At 39.8% G+C, this 27,341-nt stretch overlaps 1 protein-coding gene across 1 annotated transcript in view; it reads left to right on the top strand.

The window, feature by feature from the left end:
• Nucleotides 1–18,104, top strand: part of podxl2 (podocalyxin-like 2) — a 38,531-nt gene extending 20,427 nt beyond the window's left edge. The window contains exons 6-13 of the mRNA XM_059329397.1: nt 775–963; nt 3,551–3,813; nt 3,901–3,975; nt 7,174–7,330; nt 8,167–8,228; nt 12,845–13,024; nt 13,906–14,109; nt 14,878–18,104. Of these exons, the coding sequence (XP_059185380.1) occupies nt 775–963; nt 3,551–3,813; nt 3,901–3,975; nt 7,174–7,330; nt 8,167–8,228; nt 12,845–13,024; nt 13,906–14,109; nt 14,878–14,937 (1,190 nt within the window). The 3' untranslated portion in view covers nt 14,938–18,104. The remainder of the gene's footprint in view (nt 1–774; nt 964–3,550; nt 3,814–3,900; nt 3,976–7,173; nt 7,331–8,166; nt 8,229–12,844; nt 13,025–13,905; nt 14,110–14,877) is intronic.
• The last annotated feature ends 9,237 nt before the right edge of the window (nt 18,105–27,341 follow it).

Genomic DNA, 27,341 nt, shown 5'->3' with positions numbered 1-27,341 from the left:
AAACATAAAAATATGGAAAACAAAGTATGCACTGCAGGGCATTATTGCCCAACTGTCTTAACTGGTAATCTGTTTTACACTCCAATATAAAGTTTATGCAAGAGTTGTTCCATTTAACTAAAAGGAATGTAATGCAATGTACATTAAGCAATACAACATCAAAAATAATAACACAATGTTCAATTCAAGTCACTTTTCTTACCAATAACAACAGAGCAGAACATCTTACAGTAAAAATTGTGCACACTTGACTTTTCTCTTAACAGAAATGATTGTAACAATTACAATCTATCTGCAACAAAAAATATTATCTTAATATAAAAAATGTTTTAACTGGTTTCACAGTTTTGCTTAAAATCTCTGAAAAATAAAATCAAAATATTCATAATAAATATAACGTTTGGCTGGATACAAAAAGTAAAGAGGACTGGTGGTGCTCGTGCATCGTCGTTCTGCTGTGATAAGACATTTCTAATCTGCAGAACGTGCAGAGCACCATGTTGTTCACTCTCACATGAACAGAGCAAATGAACAAAGTCCATCTGTGGCATACCTGTGGTCCCAACAGTTGTTCACACTTCTAGCTATGATTGGCCTGGTTCCATAGAGCAGGACTACATTGTATATTTTGCAGGGAAGATCAAGGTAGGAGTGAAGAAGAGTAAAATGAGACAGGAGCGAGCTACTCGTTCAGAGGGTTGAATGCTGTTTAACAATTAACACCACATCATAAAAATGCAGAAGATAAAGATGAAGAGCATCTGTTTCTTTTAGTTTTGTCTGCAGGTAAGACAGAAGAAGAAGAGACAGAGAGGGAGGAGGAAGAAACGGGTCTGTCACACAAAGGCATATTTACCCAGAATCCCACTGTGGCGGAGGTGGGCGTGGCCCCCAGCAGAGAGCCTCTGCAGCCCAGCGTGGAGGAGGAGGAGCATCTGCAGGAGCAAGAACACGGGTTCAAAGGTAAAACAAAAAAATATATGCTCAATGCATACATATACATGCATTTATTTATGTATTTATTTAATAAAATGCTTCATATTGGACTTTAAATTAATAATAGATTATGTTTTAATCTATGAAATCTGTGCTAACTCTGCAAGAATCTGCAAATAGGTTTAAATCATATCTAATATCTTTCATATATTTAATATCTCACATATATTATTCTGTCATAACTCAGACTATCAGGGTTCCTACAGCTTTTCCAAAATCAAATTTAAGCACTTTTAAAGCATTTTCCACCTTACAGCTATGATAAAGTATTTCACTTCTTCTTGGAAGACTGTTTGGTTTGTTTTAGGATTATATCATTTATTTAAGGCATAAACCATGGAGGTCAATATCAGCTAATTTTTGACAATTTTTTTATGTTGATGTAACATGGAGACTCCAAATTTGGACATTTTTGAACATTGCTTTCAGGGAATTAGAACAGTTTCAAACTGAGGGAACACAGACCCCCCTGTTAGATTTATTATCATGTATGTAGCCTCAAAACCTCTTTAAAAAAGAAAAAAAAAAGACTGGAGTCAAATTTCAAAAATAGTATCAAGGTTATTTTCTTTGTATTTTGCGTATTATTGGACAGGACAGCTGTAGATAGACAGGAGAGAGGGTCGTGATTTAGAGCCATGCTGCTGCCTACACACCCAGTGTATGTAGGAGCGAGATCAAATGGTCTTCCTGCGTCTCTACAACTAGCTCTGCTCACAGTAGATCACATACACCAAAATAGACAGTAACTGCACTATAATGTACATAAACTGTGCAATATCAGTAACATCAATACTTCGATCAGGATTATTATCATTCTGTGTCATATAATTATTTTTCTCTGTATAATGATGAAATTACATGTTGAGCTGGTCTATATTGTAAATATTGTTCCTAATTTTATATTTCTTCTGGTTTAAATTGTTAATACCTTTATATGAATATAATGATTAAAAAATTACTTTAAATCTTTTGGGTAAATCTTCTGCCATAATGACTTTAACCTTGTTGTCCTTGGCTCAAATGTAAGTGTCTCTTTCAGATCTTAAAAATTAAATTAGAGCCTGACCTATGGAATTTTTGACACCCATACTGATTTTAGAGGGGGATATAGCGTCAGATTATAGTTAACCTTTTATGGTACGCATTATGGTATTTTGTCTTAAAATAGACTAAATAAACATTATCTGAAGAATATATATATATATATATATATATATATATATATAATTTTTATTTGAGTTTGTGAAAGTTTTGGGGTTTTGTTGCCTGTTGCCATGTGTGAAAATTATAAGCAAATAAGACATGCAAAGTTCACTATAATAGTAGACTATGGCCTGCAGAGTATAGTATATATAGCCTGAACTTTACTTTACTGCAACCTACATCAAATATATCTTCATCTAAATTGTAAAGATAAAAAAATATGATGAATGGTATGCTTTTGAACATTATATAAATACCTAAACACACACTACCAATATATGATGCTGCCACGCTGATTCCATAATGGTTAATTGTTGCCTTGAGGCAACATAGCAATTTTTCATAATGGTATGTTGTTGCCTCAGGGTAACAGTTGCATTTTAAGTTTCCATTATTTAATCAGAAAATAAATTGCATGAAACTGTCGAAGATGATTGGTGTATCAATAGGAATATATCTTTTTTCCCAGATGGAAAAGGGCCACGAAATGACGTTTTGAGTGCTTTTTTGTGGCACAAAATGGCAAAGCTGTTTACTTTGGAAAAGTCTGCAAAAAAGGGTTTCAATATGGCCTCCTGGAGGTCATGTGACAAATTAAAGTATTGCTATTGGTTCCCTATACTCTTCCCTCTTATTTTAAAGTATTGCATCACTCAAAAACCTTGCATTGTAGAAATTTGACAGGCCAAAAATGGATATGCTATCTGAAGGCAACACCTAAGTTTTGAGCTGGATAATGACTGTATTCAGAAGGCTTCTTTCTCAAATAAATAACTTTTATTTATTAATATTAAAACTATATTATGTAATGATAACCAATACTAATATCAATACCAGAAATGATAACTGAGAAAATAAAGAATAAAAATAACTGAAATAAATGGTTAAACAAATATAAATACCATAATCAATAGTGAATTGCAGAGCATTTAAATAAACAATAATCCCAAGCAGTGTTTTCTTCATAATATATTGTGTCAAAATACGTTTTAAATCCATGCACATCAGATGAACATATACACCGATACTGATGATAGCGATAAGCCTTTGACAGGCCAATGTCTGCTGATAATATCTGGTTTCTTTATTGACCTTTCTGGTGGCTTTTCTTTAATTGTGAAAAAGTTACTTGAATACATAATTGAATAATTGAGTTGAAATGGTGAAACACAGAATTTATGATAAAATAAACTTTATGCTTAATAAACAATAATAAAAAAAAATGGCAGATTAATTTTGACCCAGAAGGACAAAAGTTTTTCATGGTTGTGGGACAATTTGAAATGCGAGCAATTAATGATATTAATAAAATAATTATGAATGTTTTTGTTTTTTAAAATTAATTAAGGGGTTCACCTTCACGATAGTGATGAGCTGCAGGAGGAGGAGGAGTGGAGGAAGGTGGTGGAGGAAGAAGAAGACCGAACAGGAATCAGACGCAGCACACTCACCACAGATCCGTCTCCCACCATCGGCTTCACAGACCCGTCCTGGGAATGGCTGGACAGGACCACGTTGCTGCAGACCCGGAGGTCAGAGGTCAGGGGGGGAGGGGTCACAGAGGCCTTCTTACCGGACAGAGAGTTTGATGAGATGGAGGAGGCACGGCAGGTACATTCAGTCTAAATCTGAGGCTTAGTCTCATAAATTAATAATAATAAATCACATGAGTGTTCAGACCTGAAACAACTCTTTCAGGTGGTGTGTGTCGACTGGAGCGAGCTGGCCGGTCGAGGATACGTCATCCTCAACTTGACGAAAAACGTTAACTGTGTAAGTACAAAGACAAAGTATTGAAATGTAAGGAGTTGAATGTCACATTTTAACATGAATAAGGATTCATTTTTTGTCCCTTCCTGTCCAGTAAAAAATATCTATATCCACATTTTGAAAGTCTGTATTAAAGTGAAGGATGACATGTGCCTTTTACTTGGAAATCATTCTCCTTCTTCCTCAGCTAAATTAACTGTTTAACCCTTTATCAGGCAAAGAACCATATTTGGTAGTTAGTTAGTTAGTTTTGAGACATCTATAACAGGTTTCCTCGCTCTCCGTGAGCTCATGGATTTCTACATCACAGATAGTGAGACTGTGGCATCTGACCAATCAGTAAATCATACAAGATTCAAGTTTTCCTATGTTGCTATTCTATTAAAAAAAGTATACAACTAAATTTACGTGTGCTTCTCATATATAAGGTGCTTTAAAAAAGACATTCAAACATCACGCATATGTAATAAGTAGTCTAAAAACATAATAAATAGTTTAAAGGTAAAAGATAAAGTGGTGATGGATGCAAATGATGTATTATTTTCTATTTAGGGTTGCTGTGAGAAAGAGACTATAATAAATAATAATAATAATGACTCAATTGACCTCGATTTGCAATATAAAAATGAAAACATTTTGCAAAAAGTCTTGTAATATCCTCCAATAATACTTCAGGGTTGACATTTTCAATTTCCAGGAGTGTCCTATAAAGGGTTAACACCCTCTCAGCTGGAAAAGTCACCATCCCGAAACTGAAAACAGCTGCCTTTCTGACTTAGTTTTCTAGAGATGCGTGGTTCTCATAGGACATTAAAATAATTTATTAAAACTTTTCAAAAACAAGTTCACAAAGTGCTTCACGGACATAAGAACAGAAAATATACAAAGCAATTTACAAATCAAAAAAAGTTCTATTTCATTCTTCCTGATGGCCAGAGGCAGTGCATAATGATGGATAATATCCTCCACTGATGTGTAGGTCAAATGTTTATACAAAAAATGTCACATGTGACCCAGGATGACCTCTCCCCTAATAAAAAAGGGCAGTGTCATCCTGTTGTCATTCCCTTTTCATCTTCTCGTAAGTTAAGTTCACTTTACAGGTCTACAGAATAAATAAGCAATATGATCTGCACTTCTTGTAGCCTACGGCACACCGTGTTTAGTAGTCTCTGACTGTGTTTGGAGCTTCATGCCTGGCAATGGTTCTTAAGTTGCCTATAATAGAAGTTAGAAGAGCAGGGATGGGCAACTTAAATGCTGGAGGGAGCCACAATTTTTCATCGACACTACCACAGGGCCACATATAGGACCGTACACTAAACCAGATATGATGAAACTGCTATTTTAAATATGTTTACAATGCAGTAACTTAACATATGTCATGCTCAAATGCATGTATAACAGTATAAATAGGAATACAAAAGGTTTGAAGCAAATACAAAATTACTGTGATTTCTTTTTTTTCAGTGCAGGCCAACATTAATTGCAAGAAGTAATTTTGTGCATTTTTACACTGCATTTTTAAGATTTCATGCTCAAATGCATGTAGTTGTACTGAGGGCCACTTCAAGTGAGGATGTATGCGGCCCCCGGGCCTCCAGTTGCCCATCCCTGTAGTAGAGCATTGCGCTCCCTGTAAAAACTAGGCAATCATGCACAGAGTGGTCCTTAAATCCTTACACTGCAGTTGATTTATTGAGGTTTAAGAGTGGGGTGGATGCTGGTTTGGAGATGTACACATGTGGTGGAGGAGGAGCAGCAGCAGCATTGGCATTGGGTGAGGCCGCTGTATTTAATCTATTGAAGAACTGGTTGAGTTCATCAGCTCTTTCTACATCACCCGCCACTGGCTGTCTTTTCTTGTTGTTGTAGCCAGCGATGGTGTTGATTCCTCTCCACATTTTATGGAAGTGCTGTTCTGTAGATTTCTCTTCAGCTTTTTATTGTATTCCACCTTTGCCATCTTTAGTCTCTTCTTCAACTTATATTGTACTAGTTTGAGCCGTGCTTTGTCATCATCTCTAAAAGTTGCCTTCTTCTCATTGAGGATTCACTAGTAATCCAAAATTTGCTATTGTGGAAACAGCGTACAATCCTTGTAGGAATGACTGTGTTCCTACAGGATTTGATGTAGTCAGTAACCATAATGAACAATGACAATAAAAAAACATAATAATATAGTTATAATAAACGAAATACCAAAGGACTGGCAATGAGACGGCGCTGCCAGACGTTTCAGTTCAGCTGCTGGAGGACGTCTGTTTTTATGTGATGGTGGAAGGACCAACACCATAATGTCTGTTGCCATGGCAGCAACACAAGCCCTCACTGCCAACACAGTGACCTTCCAGTTGCTATGGCAACAGGTGTGGAGCCAGGACTGTACTCCCTCTGCTCTGATTTCCTTTGAAATAAGTTTACTAGTGATGGCCAGATGAAGCCCCATGAAACCTTGAAGCTTTTTATCCAGTTGGTTCAAAAAAAGGTTGATTTCTCGAGGCTTCATGTGCTCACAAACCTCCTGCTGGTCAAAACCTTTATTGTCATTTCAACTATTTGTGATGGCCTCTTGTCTGTCTTGCAACAGCATGGGAATAATCACTGCCAAAAACAATTTTATTTGATTTCATGTGGTTCATTCATTCATTTAATCTTTTTTTTAAATTAATTAATGGGTAATGGTAAAAGTCTATTCATGTAAAAAAAACAAAAACAAAACTGTGTAATTTCAATTAATGTTTGAATAAATCCAATAGGACATGAGATGTTTATGTTAAACTGTTGGAGTGTTTTCCAAAGATTAGACAGTGATTGTGAATATGAATACTGGGGTGATGATGATGATGATGATGATGACATCATTTTTATTAAGAAAGAATATTTTTGCCACTGTGCTTGGACTCAATTTTGCGGGGATCCATTGCACTTTTTATATGTTCATATATCACACCAACCTGACACCAAAACTCAAACCATTCCTTGACCCAGCGAGGCTTCAAACATCATCACTTGCCCTTAAAGAAACAAGCCTCGATACGTGCTTCATAAAAGACTTCCCAGATTTCTGGGCACACGCTCCAAAGCCTCGGCACAGTCCGTCCCATCATTAAAGATTACTGTGAGAGAGATATGGAAAACTTGTGGAAAAGAGTCTGTGGTTAAAAAGTGTGTGTGTGTGTCCATGTGTGTGTGTGACAGGAGGAGTTCCGCGTGGACCAGGGCTTGCGGTTGTTCAAGGTGATAGAGCGAGTGTTCGCTCGGAGGATGAACAGCCCTGAAGGATCATGGGTACTCTACCTCAGCAAGCCGACACACCAGCAGCAACAGCTGCTGATGAACGTGGCATCTGAGCGCGGTACACATACACACACACACACACATTCTTGTACTTCTATCTTTGTGAGGGCCCTTAATGGAATAGTGAAGTTGTTAGTTTTAATTAGTTATTAGAGTGAGTTTGCTCGTTTTAGTTTAGTTTTTTTTTTAATGCTTAAGTTTTTATTAGTTTTAGTGTTAGTTTTTTGTAATGGGGTATTTGTTGGGTTGGAGATTAAAAGAGGGCGCAGTGAATTTAGCCTTTATTTCCTTTGCCTTATCCATCTTAATTATGTATGAAAAAAGTTGACAAAGGCGAAAACGAAGGGCATTTTCACTGTAGTAGTAATTGTAGTTAGTTTTAGTTAGTTTTGTAACCACACAATACACTTTCAGTTAATAATCATTATCATGTAACCTTTAACCCTTAAAACAAAGTCTGAAATCTCAAAAAAGCCTTTAAAGAAGTGAGGGCCGAAATGTCCTCATTTTGCAAAAATGTCCTCACAGTGAGGACATTTTTGCAAAATGAGGACATTTCGGCCGGTCCTCAAAACGTGTTCCGGTCCTCACTATGTAGGAAGTACAAGAACACACACACACACACACACACACACACACACACACACACACACACACATTATTTACATTAACATTATTTATGTTTTTGTATTTATTCATACACTTTGAAGGACAATTAATTGACAATTCTTAATGACTAAAAAACAAGACGTCAGGTGAATCTTTTCTTTGTGCATAACAAAGAAATTGTTTTTCTGCTTCTTAGCACACACACACACACACACACACACACACATGCACAGTCATATCTTTGGATCCTGTTTACGTTGTTCCATTTGTGTTTTTCTTTTCCAGGAGTGATAGATTCTAAAGATGTCCTAGTAATGCTGGGAGAGATCAGGAAAAGTTTGACTAAGGTAAACTCAACTACTACTACAAATCACTCGAGTAAATATAATTACAAAATATAATGTAAGATCACGGTTAATATGTTAAATAAATCTATGCAATGCAATTTTGCACTACAATAAAAATACTTCATGTAATAAAATGAATATAATTCTTGGACTAGAATAAATTTAATTATTGTTCTAGCAATCTGTAAAAAAAATATGTCCAATGTAATTTTGCACTACAATCAAAAATAATTAATGAAATAGAATAAATGTAAATATTACATTAGTTAATAATCTATAAAATAAATATATGCATGTCTTTTGCTCTAGAATAAAAATACTTTTCACTCGTAAATAATATGTAAAATATTAGTAAATAACATAACAAAATTAATATTTGAAACAAAGTTTTGCGAATTTGGCTGTCTCTGCTGAGTACACTGACACCTCATACAAGCCTCTATGACAAGTTCATTAGTTAGGAAAAGGGGCGTGGCTAATCAAAAGGGACATGGTGGCAAATATGGCGTCTTGCCAAACAACACAAGACTGTATTACTTACCATACATTGTCCAATCTGACCCAAATTTGTCAAATGTGATGAGGGTCCAGCCCTAAACACATCCACGTGCCAATATTGACACACAGTCAGACACCTATCCCCAGCAGTACAATTCACGTAGAGACACGAAATTTATAGCCTGCATGATTCATTACCTTTGCTTAGTAGGTAAAAAAAAAAGTTGAAGTTGAATATTCACGTCATCTGCTGCCGTTGAAAAGTCCAGTCACTGACAGTGCTCATCCCAGTGCAATCCCGCTGGCCGCAGGTCTCGAGTTCTTAACGACTCCACACCTGCAGGATCAGCAAACACGCAAGGTTTCCCTTCGTGGAAGTCTGAGTTTTGTGGGGTAAATGAGGCCATAGTCTATCTTCAGGTCCTGCAGGCGTTGTTTCACATTATCAAATCGATTTCTTTTCGTGTGGAGATATCTTGGAAAAACATGACATGTTTTCCTGTAATCTACTTCAGAAGTGACATCTGACACTTGCTTCTCCAGTATCACATTTCTGGTTTTCTCACCGGCTATATCATCTTCAGTGTCACCAATATGGTTCTCTGCTTGTTCCAGCCTCCCTGAAAAAGTCTTAAAAGTTCAACTTGATCTTGTTAATTGTGGTCATAATTCTGTCAAATTTGGAAACAGAGTCATTTTTCAGGGCTGTAATTGCCTATAAAATCCTCCTCTTGTAGTTATGGTCCAGGGCTGGGTCGTTCAGGGTCAGAGTCTGACCCGTCTGGATGTCGTAGATATGTGTGACTTGGTCCTTGGTGCCGATTACTCTGTCCTGAGAGTTTTTACTGAAATCCACGTAGTGATCGTCTACAAATGAGTTCTTCATGCTGAAGACACTGTCCATATGTCCGATAGACAAGTTTACTTTGCCGTTTGTGTGCTATGGGTAATGGTGCATTCAAGGTGTACACAAATGTCAGAATTTCTGAGCTCTGAGTCAAAACTTTAATCAGAATCCCTCCGAAGTCGGATCTCCAACTCCGAAAGTCGGATTAATCTCACCAGCCCAACATAGAATACATGCTATCTGCCACTCACAGTAGTTAAGTGTTTTGTTGTACATTTATAAGGCTGGGAAGCGCTGGGAGCACTCAACTTTGGGGTGACGTTGTTCCGAGCTCCAAGTTCCAACTTTTAGTGTAAATTGAACACACCATAAGGCACGGCTCTCACTCCCCAGGGTCTGTGCCTGTTGTGGTGATCAGAGTCAGACCTACTATGACAGGTGAAAATGAAGAAACAAAAAACAGTCACAGCGTTTTTTCAAGAAACAATGTAAGTCGGCTATCCTAATCCTGTTGCCTGCTGACTTTCCCAGATGTAGCAGATAATCGTTTTGTGTGGTGTGTGGAGGCTGGGGGTTGTTTTCTGTGTTTCTCTTGGCAGAGGTGGGCGTGGCTTACTGGGTTTGCTGAGGAGCTGACTGCACACACCTGTGGCTCATCGTCATCAGGAGCTGTCTGTGGTGAAAGCAGCTCAGCATACCCAACCTGATCCGGGGGTGGCCCGGCTGACCGCCTATTTGTCCCAGAGACTGTTCAGTCCCAAGTGTTGCAGTGGGGGCATTCTTCGAAGCTCACCTGTCATCCTGGGTTTCTGCAAACTCTTAAATTCCTCCAGCAGCGCTTCTGGTGGCCGGGTATGACACAGGACACGAGAGAGTTTGTGGCGGCCTGCTCTGTCTGTGCTCGAGGAAAGGCTTCCCATCGTCCACCAGCAGGTTTGCTACGCCCCCTACCTATCCCCAGCCGTCCTTGGTCACACATAGCTGTGGACTTCGTCACTGGCCTGCCACCATGTAGAGGTAACACTGTCATCCTCACTATAGTTGACCGTTTCTCTAAGTCTGTTCATTTTGTCCCCTCACCAAATTACCTTCTGCTCTCGAGACATCGGACCTGCTTGTGTCACACGTTTTCAGGATTCATGGTATCCCAGTGGACACTGTTTCAGATCGAGGCCCCCAGTTTACCTCTCAAGTGTGGCGAGCCTTTTGCAGAGCTGTTGGTGCTACCTCCAGTCTTACCTCTGGCTACCACCCTCAATCTAATGGCCAGACAGAGCGGGCCAATCAGGATTTGGAGGCAGCTCTCCGGTGTGTCTCCGCCAAGCATCCCTCTTCATGGAGCATTCAGTTGCTGTGGATTGAATATGCCCATAACTCCCTTGTCAGCTCAGCCACAGGTATGTTCCCCATTCATGGCAGCTAATTGTTTTCAACCACCTCTGTTCCCCACTCAGGAGCATGTGGCAGCAGTGCCTTCAGTTTGAGCACACCTTCGTTGAGTTCAAGAGGTGTGGAAGTTCACCCGAGCAGCACTCTCTCGATGTGCTAAGCGCAACCAAATGCTGGCATCGCTCTCCCACTCCTCAGTATCAACCCGGGCAGAGGGTTTGGTTATCAACACGGGATCTCCCTCTGCAGGTGGGGTCATGGAAGCTGGCCCCTCGCTATGTTGGTCCATTTGAGATTGAGAGAGTTATTAATCCATCTGCTGTGAGACTGAAATTGCCTGACTCAATGCATATTCATCCTACCTTCCATGTCTCTCTACTAAAGCCCGCGTCTTCCAGTGCCCTTAGCCCTCCAGCCGAACCCCCTCCTCCCACCCTGACCATTGATGGCCATCCTGCCTTCACTGTGCGCAAGATTTTGGACGTGAGGCGTCGGGGGCATGGTTTTCAGTATTTAGTGGACTGGGAGGGATACAGTCCAGAAGAGCGATCCTGGATTTCTTGCCGCTTCATCCTGGACCCGCAGTTAGTGGGTGACTTCTATCGTGAGTTCCCTCATAAGCCTGGGAGGACGCCTGGAGGCGTCATTTAGAGGGGGGGGTACTGTGGTGTGTGGAGGCTGGGGGTTGTTTTCTGTGTATCTCTTGGCAGAGGTGGGCGTGGCTTGCTGGGTTGCTGAGGAGCTGACTGCACACACCTGTGGCTCATCGTCATCAGGAGCTGTATTTAAGAGCAGGCATCCTGGGTTCTCGCTGCCAGATTGTTCCACTGCTTCAGGGTAGATCGTCCTATGCGAACTGCCCGAGCTTTCTACTTGAGATTTCTGATTGAATTACTAACCTTTGTTGTCTGTGCTCTGCCTCCAGGATCCAGCGCTCACTCTGCCCAGCCACAGCAACCACCAGCTCGAGCCGCCAACCCTATCTTGCTTCCTGCCTCCCTCTTCCCCTGCCTCTAACCCCCTCGGCTTGCCAGCCTCCGAGCACGCCCTGCCCTGACTTCCCCCCCCCTGCGTCTCGAGACGCCATCTCACCTTTCCCCCCATCACAATAAACTGCTGTGCTTGATTTATCATTCCCATCGTCTGCTTTTTGGGTCCAGCTAACCTCAAACCATAACAGTTTTGTAATGTTGAGTAGTAGCTAGTGTTGGAGTCGGGGCTCTTAAAGCCTCCCGCACTCTGTCCTGGTTCTTTTGTTCTAGAATTGTTTTTTACAAAAGACTCAAAACAACTGAATACAGTTTATAAATTACTGAGAGAATAATAGCCAAATGCAATGAGCAGCGCTGGACTGACTGGTGATCCCGGCGTGGACACAGCAGAGTGCCAACAAGTTCCTCAATTCACAGTCACATCTTCTGGGTGTGGGACTCACCCAGACAATAGGACTTTTTCGTGACTGGTCAATTTAGGATGGTGTCACAGTAGCCATACTGGCACCTTGTGGTTTATGTCTTTTCAAAACTATGGTGTACTCTTCTGCAAAGTCACTGAAGTTTTTTTTTCACTTCAAAAATCCCATCTGTGCCCATAACACCAAGTGTAAGTGAACTTGGTTTAATTTGATGTTGAGTTAGAATTTAGATAAATCATGATGATACTTGAAAATGTTAAGCTTGGCATATTTCATTAGCATTGTGTTGGGGTTATGGGGGCAGGTGGGGCTTAAAAATTCCCCCCAAAGTGAGAAATTAGGGTAAGGGTTAGCGAAGTGAGCTAAATGTGTTTTCTCTTTGATAAAAAATATATTTCGTATCCAGTTTGACTCCTATGTGATTGTGTGCATGTGTGTGTGTGTGTGTGTGTGTGTGTTCCTCAACAGGTGGGCATCAAGAACTACAGTGCGGCGAATAGCTGTCAGTCTCGTCCGAGTCAGACTCGCAGCGACTATGGCAAGCTGTTTGTGGTGCTGGTGATCATTGGCTCCGTTTGCATGGTGATCATCACATCGGGGTTAATTTACATCTGCTGGCAGAGACGACTGCCGGCCACCAAGACTGCTGTAGGTCCACACCCACTGATGGCACGCGAATGTAACTAAGTACATTTACTTGTTCTTTACTTGAGTATTTCCTTTTTCTGCTACTTTATACTTTTTCTCCTCTAGAGTTTAGAGGGAAATATAGTTCTTTTTACTGGACTGCATTTATTTAACAACTTGACTCACTTTGCAGGTACAGAATATTAACACACAGCAGTTCATGAAGTAATTAAATGAGCTCCACCTTCACCAGCTGCAACATTAAAGTGATGAACACATTAATGTATTAATAATTATAATCTGATAATATAAAAAATATTTTTTGAAATTGACCACTAAATAAACTAAATGAATGATGAATGAACTTTAAGTAGATTTTGATGCTGATGCTTTTGTTCTTAAGTATGTTGGGAATGGCAGGAGCAAGTTTGGATATAGGCAAATATTAAAATTAAAATTAATACAAATTATAATACAATTTAACAATAATAAAAGTATTAATGTTAATTAAATCATTAACAATCAGTTATTAATAACAGGGCACCACCGTGTGAACAGGGACCAATAACTGTGAAAAATAGTCTCATAAAGGGTGTTCACTATAAAATATCAATATTCAAAATATTATTAATTTATCATGTGAACAATGAAAGGTGAAATTCGAGCACCGACCTTCACAACCAGCTGTTATCACAACATTCATTCAAACAATCACAAACAAATGCTCTTTAAATCCAAATTAAGTTTATTTAACTTAAGTAGAATTCATTAAAATCAACAACACTTTAACCAATAAACTTATTTGCAGACTAAGACTTGGCATGGCCAGCTCCCCCAACCTCTCCACTCTGCTTGGCACGTTGCTTGCAGCTTTAATTTTTTTATTTTTTTTTATTTTGCAGTTTCGTGCTGAGGAACTTCACTTTGTGGAGAACGGATGCCATGACAACCCCATGCTGGACGTAACCAATGACAACCAGCCGGAGATGCAGGAGAAGAAGCTGAGTACCAATGGGCTCGCAGGTGGAGGAGGAGGTGGAGGAGGAGGAGGAGGTGGAGGAGGAGGAGAAGGAGGAGGAGGAGGAGAGGAGAGCAGTCGCTGGCAGGTGATTTGTGGAATTTTGAACTTGATGAATATTTGCATGAATAAATTAATCATGGGAAAGCTTGAAAGTTTTAGTGGTTCATGCTACCCAATCTGTACCCAAAACCTGATGTGTTCAACTTCCTGTTGAAGAGACTTACGTCAATATCTGGGGTTTACATAAAATAAAGTTTTAATACTTGTAACGACTAAAATGTACAGCTAATAAAATAAAGAAAACATTTTACATATTAAATAAACATATTTTTTCCCTCTTTTTGTAAAAAAATGTCTAATATCCTGAGGTAATTTCAACATTTTTATAAAATAAAACACTTTTTCCTACCATTTTTGCATAGAATTAATTTAGAGGTAATAAAATGAAAGTATATTTTTTTCTTAAATAAACTAAGATAAATCATTTTTTATTAATTAATATGGATATTAATACATAATCAGAGTTTGAAATGTTTTGGCTTTATTAATGGAGAGGTAGCCTAAATAAATAAACAAATATACATATATGAATAATGAACACACTAATTAACATGAGATATAACGCATATGTGTGTGTGTGTGTGTGTGTGTGTCTGTGTGTGTGTGTGTGTGTGTCTATATATATGTGTGTGTGTGTGTGTGTGTGTGTGTGTGTGTGTGTGTGTGTGAATTTACTAATGCTGCGAAAACAACAGTGGTCCGATGTGGATGAAACAAAGGGCAGTGACTTGTTTCTTTTTTTAGGGGAAACTATTTTATTTCTGCCATGAAAACATTCTTTATTTCTCTCCAGGTGTTTGTCAATCAAGCAGTGACTGAGGAGGAAGAAGAGGAGCAGGACACACATCTCTGATGGACGAAGAGGAGGAGGAGACAGGTGATGGAGGTCTTTGATGGACAGATGATAAGTGGAGCCTCAAGGGATGAAGAAGAAGAAAACAAAAGGAAGAAGAACAGCGACAGAAAGGAGAGAAAAAGGAAAAGTAGGTGGGAGTTGGTGCTGGTTGGTAGTTAAGAGGTATAAGTTAAGAGGTATAAAGAATAGAAGTGTTGTTTAGTCAGAGTAAAGGTCGATGTGAGGCTCGGAGGGGAGGAGTCACTGACATCTTTATCAGACAAGGGGTTTATATTAGCTTCAGATCTAGTCATGGAAAGACGATAAGCTACTCTTAATCTTTGTTAAATTAAAAGTGAACTTCTAATCCTCTGGCAGTAGGAAGAATTAACCTATGTCCATATTCATCAGAATCTTTCAATTCCCCAATTTCGAGAAAAGTGAAAGAAAATGCAGATTAATAATAATTTTTATCCGTTATGCAATTATTAGCGGTGGCACAGGTTCAACGATCAGAAAACCGAAATACCGCTGCAGAAGAAGAAGCGTTATTAAAAAAGCACCAGTCGAACCTTTAACAGTGAAAAATAATGTAGAAAACTTGATGGAAATATGAATTTTGTATTTGTTTCATCTTTTGATGAAGGAAGGTTATGTCAGATCTTTGTGGATCGACTTTTTAAATTTCTTCTGCAGAACCTTGCACATCAGCTAACATAAATATGTTTTTGCAATATTTCAAGATTTCTTTAGAAATTTGAGCATTTATTTTTCATGTGCAAAATTGAAAATGCACATAAAAACAGGTGGATGGACATAAAACTGATGTTTACTTTGATTAAAAATGGTGGAATGTAACTGAGTAAATTTGCTCAATTATTGCTACTTCTTTTTCTGTGCTCGGAATGTTTTAACTTTAATTATTTAAGAGCTGTAGTGACTGTACAAATGAATATTTTGCATTCAAAACATATGATGTTTTGTAGTATATGAAGTAATGTTTACATCGTCTACAACAACTAAAATGATATTTACAGATGTATAATGCATCTTTAACAAAAATCCAAAATCCATAAAAGTCCTGCTGCTCTATGGAATCAGTACAATCATAGGTAAAAGTATGAACTTTTTTGGAATTTTCTTCAACAATTCATTGTCTTGTTGTGCTGAATAAAAGAGAAAAAGTGCAAGTTAAATTTCCTTGATAAATTATTATTTTTTTAATTGAAATATAATTGAATCTATATATTCAACACTTTTCCAAGTGCCCACAAGTGTCATGAATGTTGTCAGTGCAAATGCTTTAATTTTATAAACATTTTAAATGAGACGTAGAATAAAGTGATTCTGACTGAAATATAACAATTTTTAGTTTTGTTTTGGTTATTTTTTCAAATGAAAACCTTTGCAACTGATGATCCATTCAAAGACCAAAGATCTGTTCAGGTTTCAGTGATTGCCCCATAAAGGGCTATGTGCATTTTCCTACAAATACTCATAAGAGTCATATTTGAATGTAAGGTTTTACTTGTAAAAGATGTGAATACTTCTTCCACCACTGTCGACACACAAGATTTGTTGTTAAAAAAAACCAAATCAAAACACAGCAGTATCGCTGACAGCAGCAAGAAAGTACATATTTTGAAACATATCAAAATAAATTGAAAACAATTAAAGCCTCTTAGAGATGTTTGTTGGTTTCACCCCGATGTCTGAGAAAACAGCGACTCCTCTCTGCTTCTTGAACAGGAAGTACAGCCTGTAGCAACTCTGACAGTAAGGTTTTGGCACTTTATCAATTCCTTTTGGAAAATAGCAACTATCACCATTGAAATGCTGCATCATGTTAAATGTATTTCATACAGTGACTGAAATATTTCTGTTTTGCTGATAGGACAGTTGCAACTGCAGCGGATATTTGCTGCTCGCTTTACAGCCGCTCATGTGATCGATATATCTGTGTCCTTTACGCCTAATACGCTTTGTTCAATGCTGTTGGAATGGCTGCTGCACATTTAGAGCAAAAGCATGAAAAACATACAGTTACAGTGTTAAAGTCCAAGTTGAGCGCCAAGTACACCCAATCAAAGAACAAAAATTTTGGATTCTTTTAAAATTGGAATGTGAAAATATACAACAATCTCGTAAATAACCCAAAAACATGAATAAAATAAAACCACACAATGATTAATATTACGATTAATAAAATTGACTCAGGCTCTGTTAATAAAAACTTTAATTAATATTAAGTTTTCCTCAATGGTTTAAACCCTCATTTACCTGAGTATAATTTCTGTTAAGAAAACTCTTCAAAAATGAGAATTGTATTTACACAATGACTATACTATAATACTTTCTGTAGTCCAGTCAGAGACAGACAGCTGCTATCAGCTGTGTCCTACAGTTTCTTTACTTTTATTCACTTTTTAAAAAATATTTTTACGATTTCTTCCTGTTACAGATCATTTTGCCCATATGCATTTCATCAAGCTGTTGCCTGTGTTTCAGCTCTTTTCTCTGATGTTTCTCTCGATGTAACAATACTGTATATGGCTTCACTATAAACTACACTTGATGGATAATATGCCCTCTGTCAGCTTGGCAGGAGTGGTGGAGCGTTCAGGACACACAGGAACTGAATGCCTCCCTGCATTGTAAATTATCTGTTTCTGAGAGCACAAGTTAGCGGTAGCATACCAGTCCTCTGGTTCTAAGAACAGATGAGCCTGTAGCTTTCAGCACTGCAGTGAGCTCCGATATAACCAAGCATACAGCTTCTGTTGCTTTTATCTGCTGAAAGACTGAATGAGAAAGTTCGACAGTTTGAGACTAACTGTGTTGCTTTTTGTTGTTAGAAATCAATTTAACAGATTCTGAGCATTTTTCTTTTCAGAATCTGATTGCAGCCTCATGTGTTTTTGCATTTGTAAGTTAGTGCAAGTCAATAGACATTCAGTTGTAGCAAAAAAAACAAGCGATTCTTTGTCTGTATGAAGATAACAAGGTTAGTTTCCTGGTAGGATTTTGTTTAACCTTTTGTTGAGTTTTTAGTCATCCATCCCAGGTATTTAATGTTTTTTCAGATCTTTTTTGTATGTCCATTATATGCATTTGTTCTGTCTCACTCTTCTGTTTGTCTGTGTAATAAAGTTAAATGTGAGAAATAAAGTTTGGAGAAAATGTGATTTTCTTGTCATTTATTGCTCCCACAACTCAGAACTACAAATGCATAATTGAGTCTAGAATAATAACAATAATAATAATAATAATAATAATAATAATAATAATAATAATAATAATAATAACTAGAAAATTTCCTCTGGGGAAATTCTGAAAGGGCCACAGGGGCTACTGCCGATGTGTGTACACTATGATGAGATTCTTCAGAGATGTCAAACTATGCCCTTTAACCTCAAAGTGTGGTGTGTGGTGTGTATTGTGGGTGTGTGTGTGGGGGGTGTATTGTGGGTTTACTATTATGTTTTTCAGTCTGACTTAAATACCCTGATAAGATGTATATTGGGGAGTGAGAAACTACAGTGTTGAAGTATTTAATGTATGTTGTGGAAATATTAGTACCTGTTTGGTCTCCTTTCTTATGTGTGTGTGTGTGTGTGTGGGGGGGGGGGGGGGGGGGGGGGGGGGGTGATGACCCCCTCCCCCTCTGTGTGTTGTGGCATGTTGTATTTGTCTTCCTTTGTAGGAGGGGCCACAGGTCAGGCCACTCCTCCAATCTGCAGAGGCTAGAGGAGGCTGGAGAAGCACACCTGAATCCAGTCTCAATCACTGAGGCTATATAGAGGAGCTGAGGTCTCAGTTCTCCTCTCTTTCTCTCTCTCCTCCACAGCCACCACCTTAGTCTGTTTTAGTTGGTCTGTTTTAGTTCTAGTTACTTTCAGCTTATACACCTGCACATGCATGCACACACCTCACCACTGATATACTGACTCACATAATTAAGGTTCTTTCTGTTTTCAATTACTTAAGTAAACATTATTGAATACATGTGTGGTCTCCCTTGTTTCGTCGTGATCTATGAGCCGGTTCATGACAGTACCCTCAATTAAATTAACTGCCAAACCCTCCCTAAAATATCTGAAATAATTTAATGGTATTGAGATGGTACAACTCATTTCATTGTTGGTAACAACAAGGGACAAAGAATTTCAGTTAGTGTTCCTTAATTTTCACCTAAATGTCTTAATTGAACAATAATTTTAACAAGTAGTTGCCAAATTTGTGGTACAGAAAAAAACTGCAATCGCTCTATTTTGATAAAGAGCTACTAATAAGCAGTTATTATAGCCTCAGAACTGCAATTGCAAAGTGGCAAATGATGATAACAGATCATTTAGATAATGTACAGAATAACATAAGATCAAACGGCTTAGTGTCTCTATCATAATGTCAAATACATGATTTGGGGGCATCATTTTTTACAAGCCAATCAGAACAGAATGGGCTGATTGTAAATAAAATGTTATTTTCCAATATTAAAGCATGTTAACACGTTCTTGTGTGTGTGTGTGTGTGTGTGTGTGTGTGTGTGTGGGGGGGGGGGGGTAGGGTGTATTGTTGGGGTTTGTGGGGGTGTGTGTGTGGGTTGTATTGTAGGGGTGTGTGTGGGGTTGTGTGTGTGTGTGTGTGTATGTAATGTAGGGTTGTGTGTGTGTGTGTGTGGGGGGGTGTATTGTAGGGGTGTGTGTGTGGGGGGGTATACTGTAGGGGTATGTGTGTGGGGTGTATTGTAGGTGTGTGTGTGTGGGGGGGTTGTATTGTAGGGGTGTGTGTGTGGGGGAGGGGTGTATTGTAGGGGGGGGGTGTCTGTGGGGTGTATTGTAGGGGTGTGTGTGTAATTAAAATCACATCAAAGATCAAAGGCAATCAGATCAAAGAAAAAAAACCAGAATTAACTGACACCTGTTCCAGCACAGTGACAGCAAAACCATAATACCTATCATTGATCCGACTTCACTTTGAGCATCCTGAGTTCTTCCTGAACGTCTACATATAAGTTTAAGAAAAACGAAAAAAAATTGCTTTGTTAGAGTGATCTAAATAAAACTGTTACATCTCCCTTTTTCAGAAATCTTCATGCGTTTTTAATATGGGAGCCAATGAGGCTGTTGGTGCGTGTTGGTGGCGCATCTTTGCGTCCTACGCCCAAACTATAACTCTGACAGCTTTACCAGAGAATTGTGAGTGAGAAGACAAATTTTCCTACGTTTCTATGTATAAATTATTTCTGTAGAGTGGAATTTGCAGCCTGGAGCGCAGTTTTCAAATTTATTTTTTGACAATTTATTCTCTCCCTCTACACTCTGGCGATGATGTCACACACTGTGACACGAAAATTCCGTGCAATACACACCCATTATAACCTCAGAATTTCTCCAAAAATGATCATGGTCATTGAAGATGGATTGATAAAAAACTATATGACCTATCGAAACGTGGATTAATACACCGATACACAAGACTTGTGTCTACTGTTTAAAGTTTAAATGGAGTCTCTAGGTGAAATTATGCCAGAGAAGTAGACGTTTAAAAATCTCCAATTAATTGTTTTTCACTCATTTTTTGTCGGCCGTCCCATTCATTTCAATGCAAAATTTTGGGCAGTTTTTCGTGATTTACGTCGCGAAAAATTCATATTCTGTAGAGAAAAGTAATAGCACACCGATCCCGATCAAACCGCACATTTTGATATATAATTTGTCCTGCAACTCTTCAAGTTGTAGGACTAGTAGCGGGACGAAATTGCGTCCGGAAGAGGAAGAAGAAAAAATCCACAGTATAACAGTAGGCTTCGCCCCAAGCACTGGTCCCTACAGCTATTGCTGTATGGGACAAGTGCTCGGTGCGATTGCCCCGAGGCCCTAATAAATGAAAATCTCACGGCTATAATTTATATAGCTGTGTGTGTGTGTGTGTGTGTGTGTGTGTGTGTGCTGTGCTTCTGCTTGCAATGCTCACACCCAATCCTGCAGCAACCATGCTCAAGAATATGCTATGGCAAATTGAGTAACATGTTCTGCTTTCCTTTCAGGAGTGACAGAGATGACATTCTCTTCACTTGAAGCAGAGACGTTCTGATTGAAGTCATCATTGTTCCTGTTAAATTCTTCATCTTGTGTTGGCTTTCTACTGCTTCTACTGGTCAGTTTTGACCCGAGTCAGGTTAATAAATGAAAACAATTTTCTTGAGTCCTTGAGTCATTTTATCTGTAGTAAGATGCTGCAGATGATTTATCAGTCTGTGGTGGCAAGATTATCGTTTTTTTCCCGTTCTGCTGGCAAGGTGGCATCAGACACATGGATGCAAGGCAGCTGGGTAAACTACTTGGTGGTGGAGAGATGTACATTGAAGATGTGAGAGGCCATTCAGAACAACCACCAGGATCATCCACTTCACAACATCTTTATGGATCAAGAACAAAAGGCAGTGGTGGACATCTCCCCTTTCTTCACTGCACGATAGATAATAATTATACTTTTTTTTTTTTCCACAGGGAAATAGCTTGGTCTGCATGAATGCTGCACCCATACTATATATGTGTTTTTTTTATTTTTTTTGCCTGACCTACTGCTAACAGATTTCATAGTTTGACCTGAAGTATGTTCATTGTTGCGAAATAGAAACATTTCTTTTGGTAATTATCTGCATTTTTTGCAAATAGTCCCAAAATACACTCCACACAAACAGGCACGTACAGTAACAAAGGCTATGACACATCAATACAGGACATGACGCTGTGTAGGTGAGAAGTGGTTAAAAAAAGTTTTCCTGTCAGGCCGGGCTCGAAGCAGGACTCAGACGCAGAGATAGAGTATGTCAAAAGCACTTTATTTTGGTACTTAGTCAGCAAGAGGAACTCCCCGAAAAGAGGAAACAAAAGGGCTATGAACATTAACAGTCTAGAAGACCTAACACTAATAATCCCTAAAAAGAGGGAAAAACACAAAACTCCTGACTATCCTGAAAACTCAGGGCAAACTATCCTAAGGGATAGGGAACAAACAACTAGACAAGGGAAGGGGGAAAAAGGGACAAAATAAAATACTAATAAACAAAAGGCGCTCCAAAAGGGAGGAAAAGACCTAGAAAAGAACAGGGAAAAAGACTAAACTAAAAATCACTCCGTAAAATGGAGGAACAATCTAAGGGAGAAAAACTAAATAACTCAAAATCACTCTGAAGGAGGAATAACAAAAGGCAATCTAAACGACTAACAAACTAAGGGATCAGCTAAGCTGTGAAAATTTACAAAAGAAAATCACTCTTACGAGGAGAACAAACTTGAAAACGAAGCAAGGCAGATGACTGTGGCGATGACAAGAACTGTGGTAATGCTGGCGAGACGAAAAACGACACACTGGCACAGGCCAGCTGACAGTCTTGCCTGGGCCCAGGACGAGATTATCTTAGATGGGCCCCCCCGCGCCCAGATCTCTCCTTTTCTCTCCTGTTCCTCTCCTCTGCTCTTCCTCTCCTCGGATCTTTCTCTCCTGTTCCTCTACTCTGCTCTTCCTCTCCTCTGATCTTTCTCTCCTGTTCCTCTCCTCTGCTCTTCCTCTCCTCTGATCTTTCTCTCCTGTTCCTCTCCTCTCCTCTCCTTTCCTCTCCTCTCCTCTCCTTTCCTCTCCTCTCCTCACATCTCTCTCTGCAAAAGAAAAGTGACAGGCATTGACAATAATGGTTAAGATTAACAAACTACACATACGCTGTTGCTAAATACACTCTTCATATGTATTGGAATTCTGACACTAGCAGGAAATAAATTAATATTTACCATTGTATTTTAGGCTACTGCTCATGTGACATGTTTAGATTTGAACTCCAAATGCCATTCGCCGAACTTTCCTTGTGGCAAAATCATCTATGATGTCTTTAAAGTCCAGTTTCTTGGCAAGTTGGCGCTCTATGGAGAGCATTGCCAAACCGTTGAGCCTCTCCTGGGACATGTTAGAGCGCAAGTAGTTTTTTATTATCTTCATTTTACTGAAGGCCCGCTCACCTCCAGCCAGTCACAGGCAGAGACAGGAAAATACGCAGCAGGACACACAAGTCTCCATAAATGCTCTCTAGTCCCATTGTGTATATGGCATTAAGTAGGTCCAGAGGTCCAAGACTGTCTTCAAAAGTTGCACTATATATTTTCTTTAAGTGCTTAATTTGGTCTTCAAGGGACTCTGTGAGATCATTCTTATATTTCTCAGAGAGCTTTGAGCAGGATGCACTGATGCTGTCCTGTGGCATATCTCTGAATTTCCACAGGACGCCGAACTCGTCACATATCTGCTGCATTGATGAGAACCGTACATGTAGTTGAGAGATTATGCTGTCCATTGCCACATGAAACACTTCATCTCTGAATATGGTCTCTGGGCTGCGCTCCTCTGTTCCTTGCTTTTCTGACTCATCAAAGAAACACTTCCTCTTTCTCTGTCTCATTTCTAACTGGGATTTGAGGCCCATGGACGTGGCAACAGCAGTCGCCTCTGTCAGAAAACTGTCCCATGATGCACGCATGCAGGCAATCTCCTCCTCCAGTTCCTTTATATTGACAGCTTGCACATCAAGTGAGATGGTTGAGGACTGGCTGGTAAGGTTTCTATCCTCTATGCATTGCAACACCTTGACCCAAAAAGTGAGGAGCAAAATTGCGTTAAAGGACTGAAAGTAGGTCTTTAGACCCTGTGCTTCAGCTTTGGCTTCACTGGTGAGGTTACCTGTAGTGATAAAGGTGTCTAATGCCTGGATCACACCGGGCAAATGTTTCGCCACTGGGCGCACTGCCTCTATCCGCGCACTCCATCGTGTGTCAGACAAGCTGTGCAGAGAACAACCCAAAACTCTTTGTAAGATTTCCCATCGGTGAGGGCTGCCACTGAATAGTTTGTACAGCTGATTGATGAAGCCAAAGAATATGTCTATTTCTGGGCAGGCCCGGGCTGCATGGACACCAACTAGGTTTAACGTGTGAGATGCACATGGTGAGTATGTGGCCAAGGGATTTTTATTCAGTATGCGAGCTTGCACTCCTCTCACTTTTCCTGCCATGTTAGCTCCATTATCATAGCACTGACCCCTGCAATCAGCTATATCTATCCCAAGTTCGCCTAGTGATTGTTCCACCATTGTTGCGATTTCCTCTCCTGTCTTTCTTGAAAAGTCCTTAAATTCAAGGAAACGTTCATTTATTTCCCACCCACCGTTAGAGGAAGTTTGACTGACATACCTCAGCAACAGTACATTTTGCTCCAAGTTTGACACATCTGGGGTTGCATCACACATTATGGAATAGAATGTTGTGTCTTGCCTTTCCCTCAAAATAGTGTTTAGGACGCGCTGAGCACAAAGTTCAATAAATTCGTTTTGGCTGTCAGGTGAAAGGTAATGAGCTTGGAGTCTCTTTCCCTGTTGCCGGTGCTCTCTAATGTTTTGTAAATGGTCATTTAGGATACTGTCATACTTTGCCAACAGCTCAATTATGCCAAGAAAATTCCCATTGTCTGGCTCATCTAGTGTATTTGTGCTGCCCCTGAATGGCAGATTCCTGAAGGCTAAGTACAGTGTTACATCCAGCAGCCGCTTCAGTAGTGCTTTGTTTTTTTCAATTTCTGTCTCCGTCAATTTTTGTTGTTGGCTGTCAATTCCAGAAGTCTGTAGGACAGAATGTTGTAGGTTCTTCCATTTCCAATAACAATGTTTGTGTGCACAGTTTCTTTCATGTTCTGGAAATCTCTCATAAAGCTTTCTGTATTTTATATTTGATATTTTCATCCCATCTGTGGAATTTAGTGCACTAGTTGACTTCTTGTCTACTTCAAAGGAGAACAGCAAGCATGGTAGGCAAAATAAGGCCTTTTTTGAGCTGCTATATACTACCCAGTCCCTATCGATTTTTTCCCTTCCATTGTGGGATGTGGAATATGTCAAATAGTTTGGAAATTCCCTGCCCTCTCCATCTGCTGGCAATTCCTTTGACCTCTCTGAGAAAGGCGTTCGTTTTGACATCACACGTACGATGTTCACTCTATCAGAGTCGGTCATTCGAGTTGGCCATAATGCAGGATCGCTGAAATTAAGTGTGTGATCGGACTGCTCAGACTCTCCGACGGGGCAGCGGACCCCTCCCGCTCCACTGTGACTCTCTCTCTCTATCTCACCGGTAGCCTGTCTCTCCGCTCCGGGACAGCGGGCCCCTCCCGCTCCACTGTGACTCTCTCTCTCTATCTCACCGGTAGCCTGTCTCTCCGCTCCGGGACAGCGGGCCCCTCCCGCTCCACTGTGACTCTCTCTCTCTATCTCACCGGTAGCCTGTCTCTCCGCTCCGGGACAGCGGGCCCCTCCCGCTCCACTGTGACTCTCTCTCTCTATCTCACCGGTAGCCTGTCTCTCCGCTCCGGGACAGCGGGCCCCTCCCGCTCCACTGTGACTCTCTCTCTCTATCTCACCGGTAGCCTGTCTCTCCGCTCCGGGACAGCGGGCCCCTCCCGCATCACTCTCTCTGTCACCTGACAGGTGCTGGATCTCTCCCCTCTCTGTCTCATCCTCTCTGACGGAGTTACCAAACTCAACTGTTTCTGTCAAAGATAACGTTTTGTGTCAGGCTTTCATACAAGCTAATGGACGTTAACATTAGAGCGAGCTTGTTAGGTTACGTTACAAGGCTGTAAACATTGGCTGCGCTGTTTCTTACCTCGCTCTATGTTCAGTTTACTATTCCCAACTTCACCGTCACCACCTTTTTTTAAATATTTATTCATAAAATCTTTAAGGCCTCTATTTTCATCTTCTCTTCTTCTCTTTTCTTTACGTTTCTGAGCACCGGACTTATGTTGACCGGACATTTTGAGCGTACTGAACTTCAAATCAAACGGCAACATTAAAGTTTGATCAGTGGCCAAACCATTTTTGTGTTGGGGGGGTGGGGGGTTCTTGTCCACTAGTTCAAGGACAATTAGGAAGAAAACAAATAAAAAGCGTTTAACTCAAATAAATATTACATATTTTTTCCACAAATAGTATAGTAAAAATAATTTCATTTTTTTTTTTTAATTATTCCATAATTTAATGAGGGCCCAGTTCTGGGCCCCCCCCCTACCCTGGGCCCGGGACAGCAGACCCGTTTGTCCCCCCCTATCGGCGGGCGTGCACTGGCACAGGACAAGGGAGACACAGGCTGTGTCCCAATGTCAAGGAAGGATGCTCAAACGGCTGGATTTGAAGGATGCCACGTCATCGACATCCGCCGAAGGACTGTCCCAATGTCGAGGATGCTCCGGAGGACAGAGTCCTTCTTCTGCCTGTGTGTATCCTCCGTGCACTCCCATTACTCATAAAGCATTGCGCACACCGGTCTACCGGGAGATTTAAAAATGGCGAGCGTAGAAACAGCGACGCGGGCGGCGCAATATGCATTTAAATATATAAGTATTTTCAGTTTATACTGAATGTTGTCACATAACTTACAAAACGTGTGTTCAAAGTCAAGCAAAAACATATACATAAACAAATGCCAGAATATTAAGCCAAAGATAATAAACGTCATCTTGATACATTGCCGATTAAGTTAATTAATGCCGTCTCAGTCGCTAAAGTTATTGTTAATTAATTTATATGCGTCCGATGATGATGTACTATGTGCAACTATGCCATTCAGAAAGTTATACGTTTCTTTATTGTGTTTACAGGGACCGAAAGTCCGCTATTATCCGTTATTGTTATTTATAAATAACTGCTATTGTACTGTACTGTAAAATAAAAAATAAAAAATCACAGAATATATTTCCATGATGAATTATGCTCCGCTGCTTTTATGAAACTAAGTAGCGGCCAAATTCAGCCAGGATCAATTAAATATTCAAGTTTAATCCACTTTGTGGCTTTTACTTGATAAATCGTGGAGATTCAACCTTAAAGCATCTTCTTCCATTTTTACAAATATGTGTCAGAGTGCTGATGCCAAAGACACATCCATGTCGTGAACTGATTTTGAAATTACGGCGCTGAATTTATTTATGTATTTATTTATTTTTATTCAACTGATAAGAACAGATACTAGAGGCCGAGAGCGGCGCTGAATTTAAGCAGGACGTCCAATTATGCAATGACGCACAGCTGCACACTCCGAAGGCTGTCCAATTTATGCGTTGCACCAGTGAAAGGAAGGACTCTGGCCTCGCCTCCGGAGGACCCGACTCTGAAGGAAGGATCCTACCAAGGAAGGATCCTTGACATTGGGACACAGCTACAGACTATTTAACACATGAGGGAGGGAGCACCAGGTGAACACAATTGGTAATTAGGGGAGACACTCAGGCAGGTGACACACACAGGGAGGGGCAGGTGACCTGAAAGGAGAGGAGAGTTACTTTTCAAAATAAAAGCAGTGACGAGACCAAAACATAAAAAA

The sequence above is a fragment of the Centropristis striata genome, chromosome 3 (genome assembly GCF_030273125.1).
Source record: "Centropristis striata isolate RG_2023a ecotype Rhode Island chromosome 3, C.striata_1.0, whole genome shotgun sequence".
Classification (NCBI taxonomy): Eukaryota; Metazoa; Chordata; class Actinopteri; order Perciformes; family Serranidae; genus Centropristis; species Centropristis striata.
This window is presented reverse-complemented; position numbering and strand designations above follow the sequence as displayed.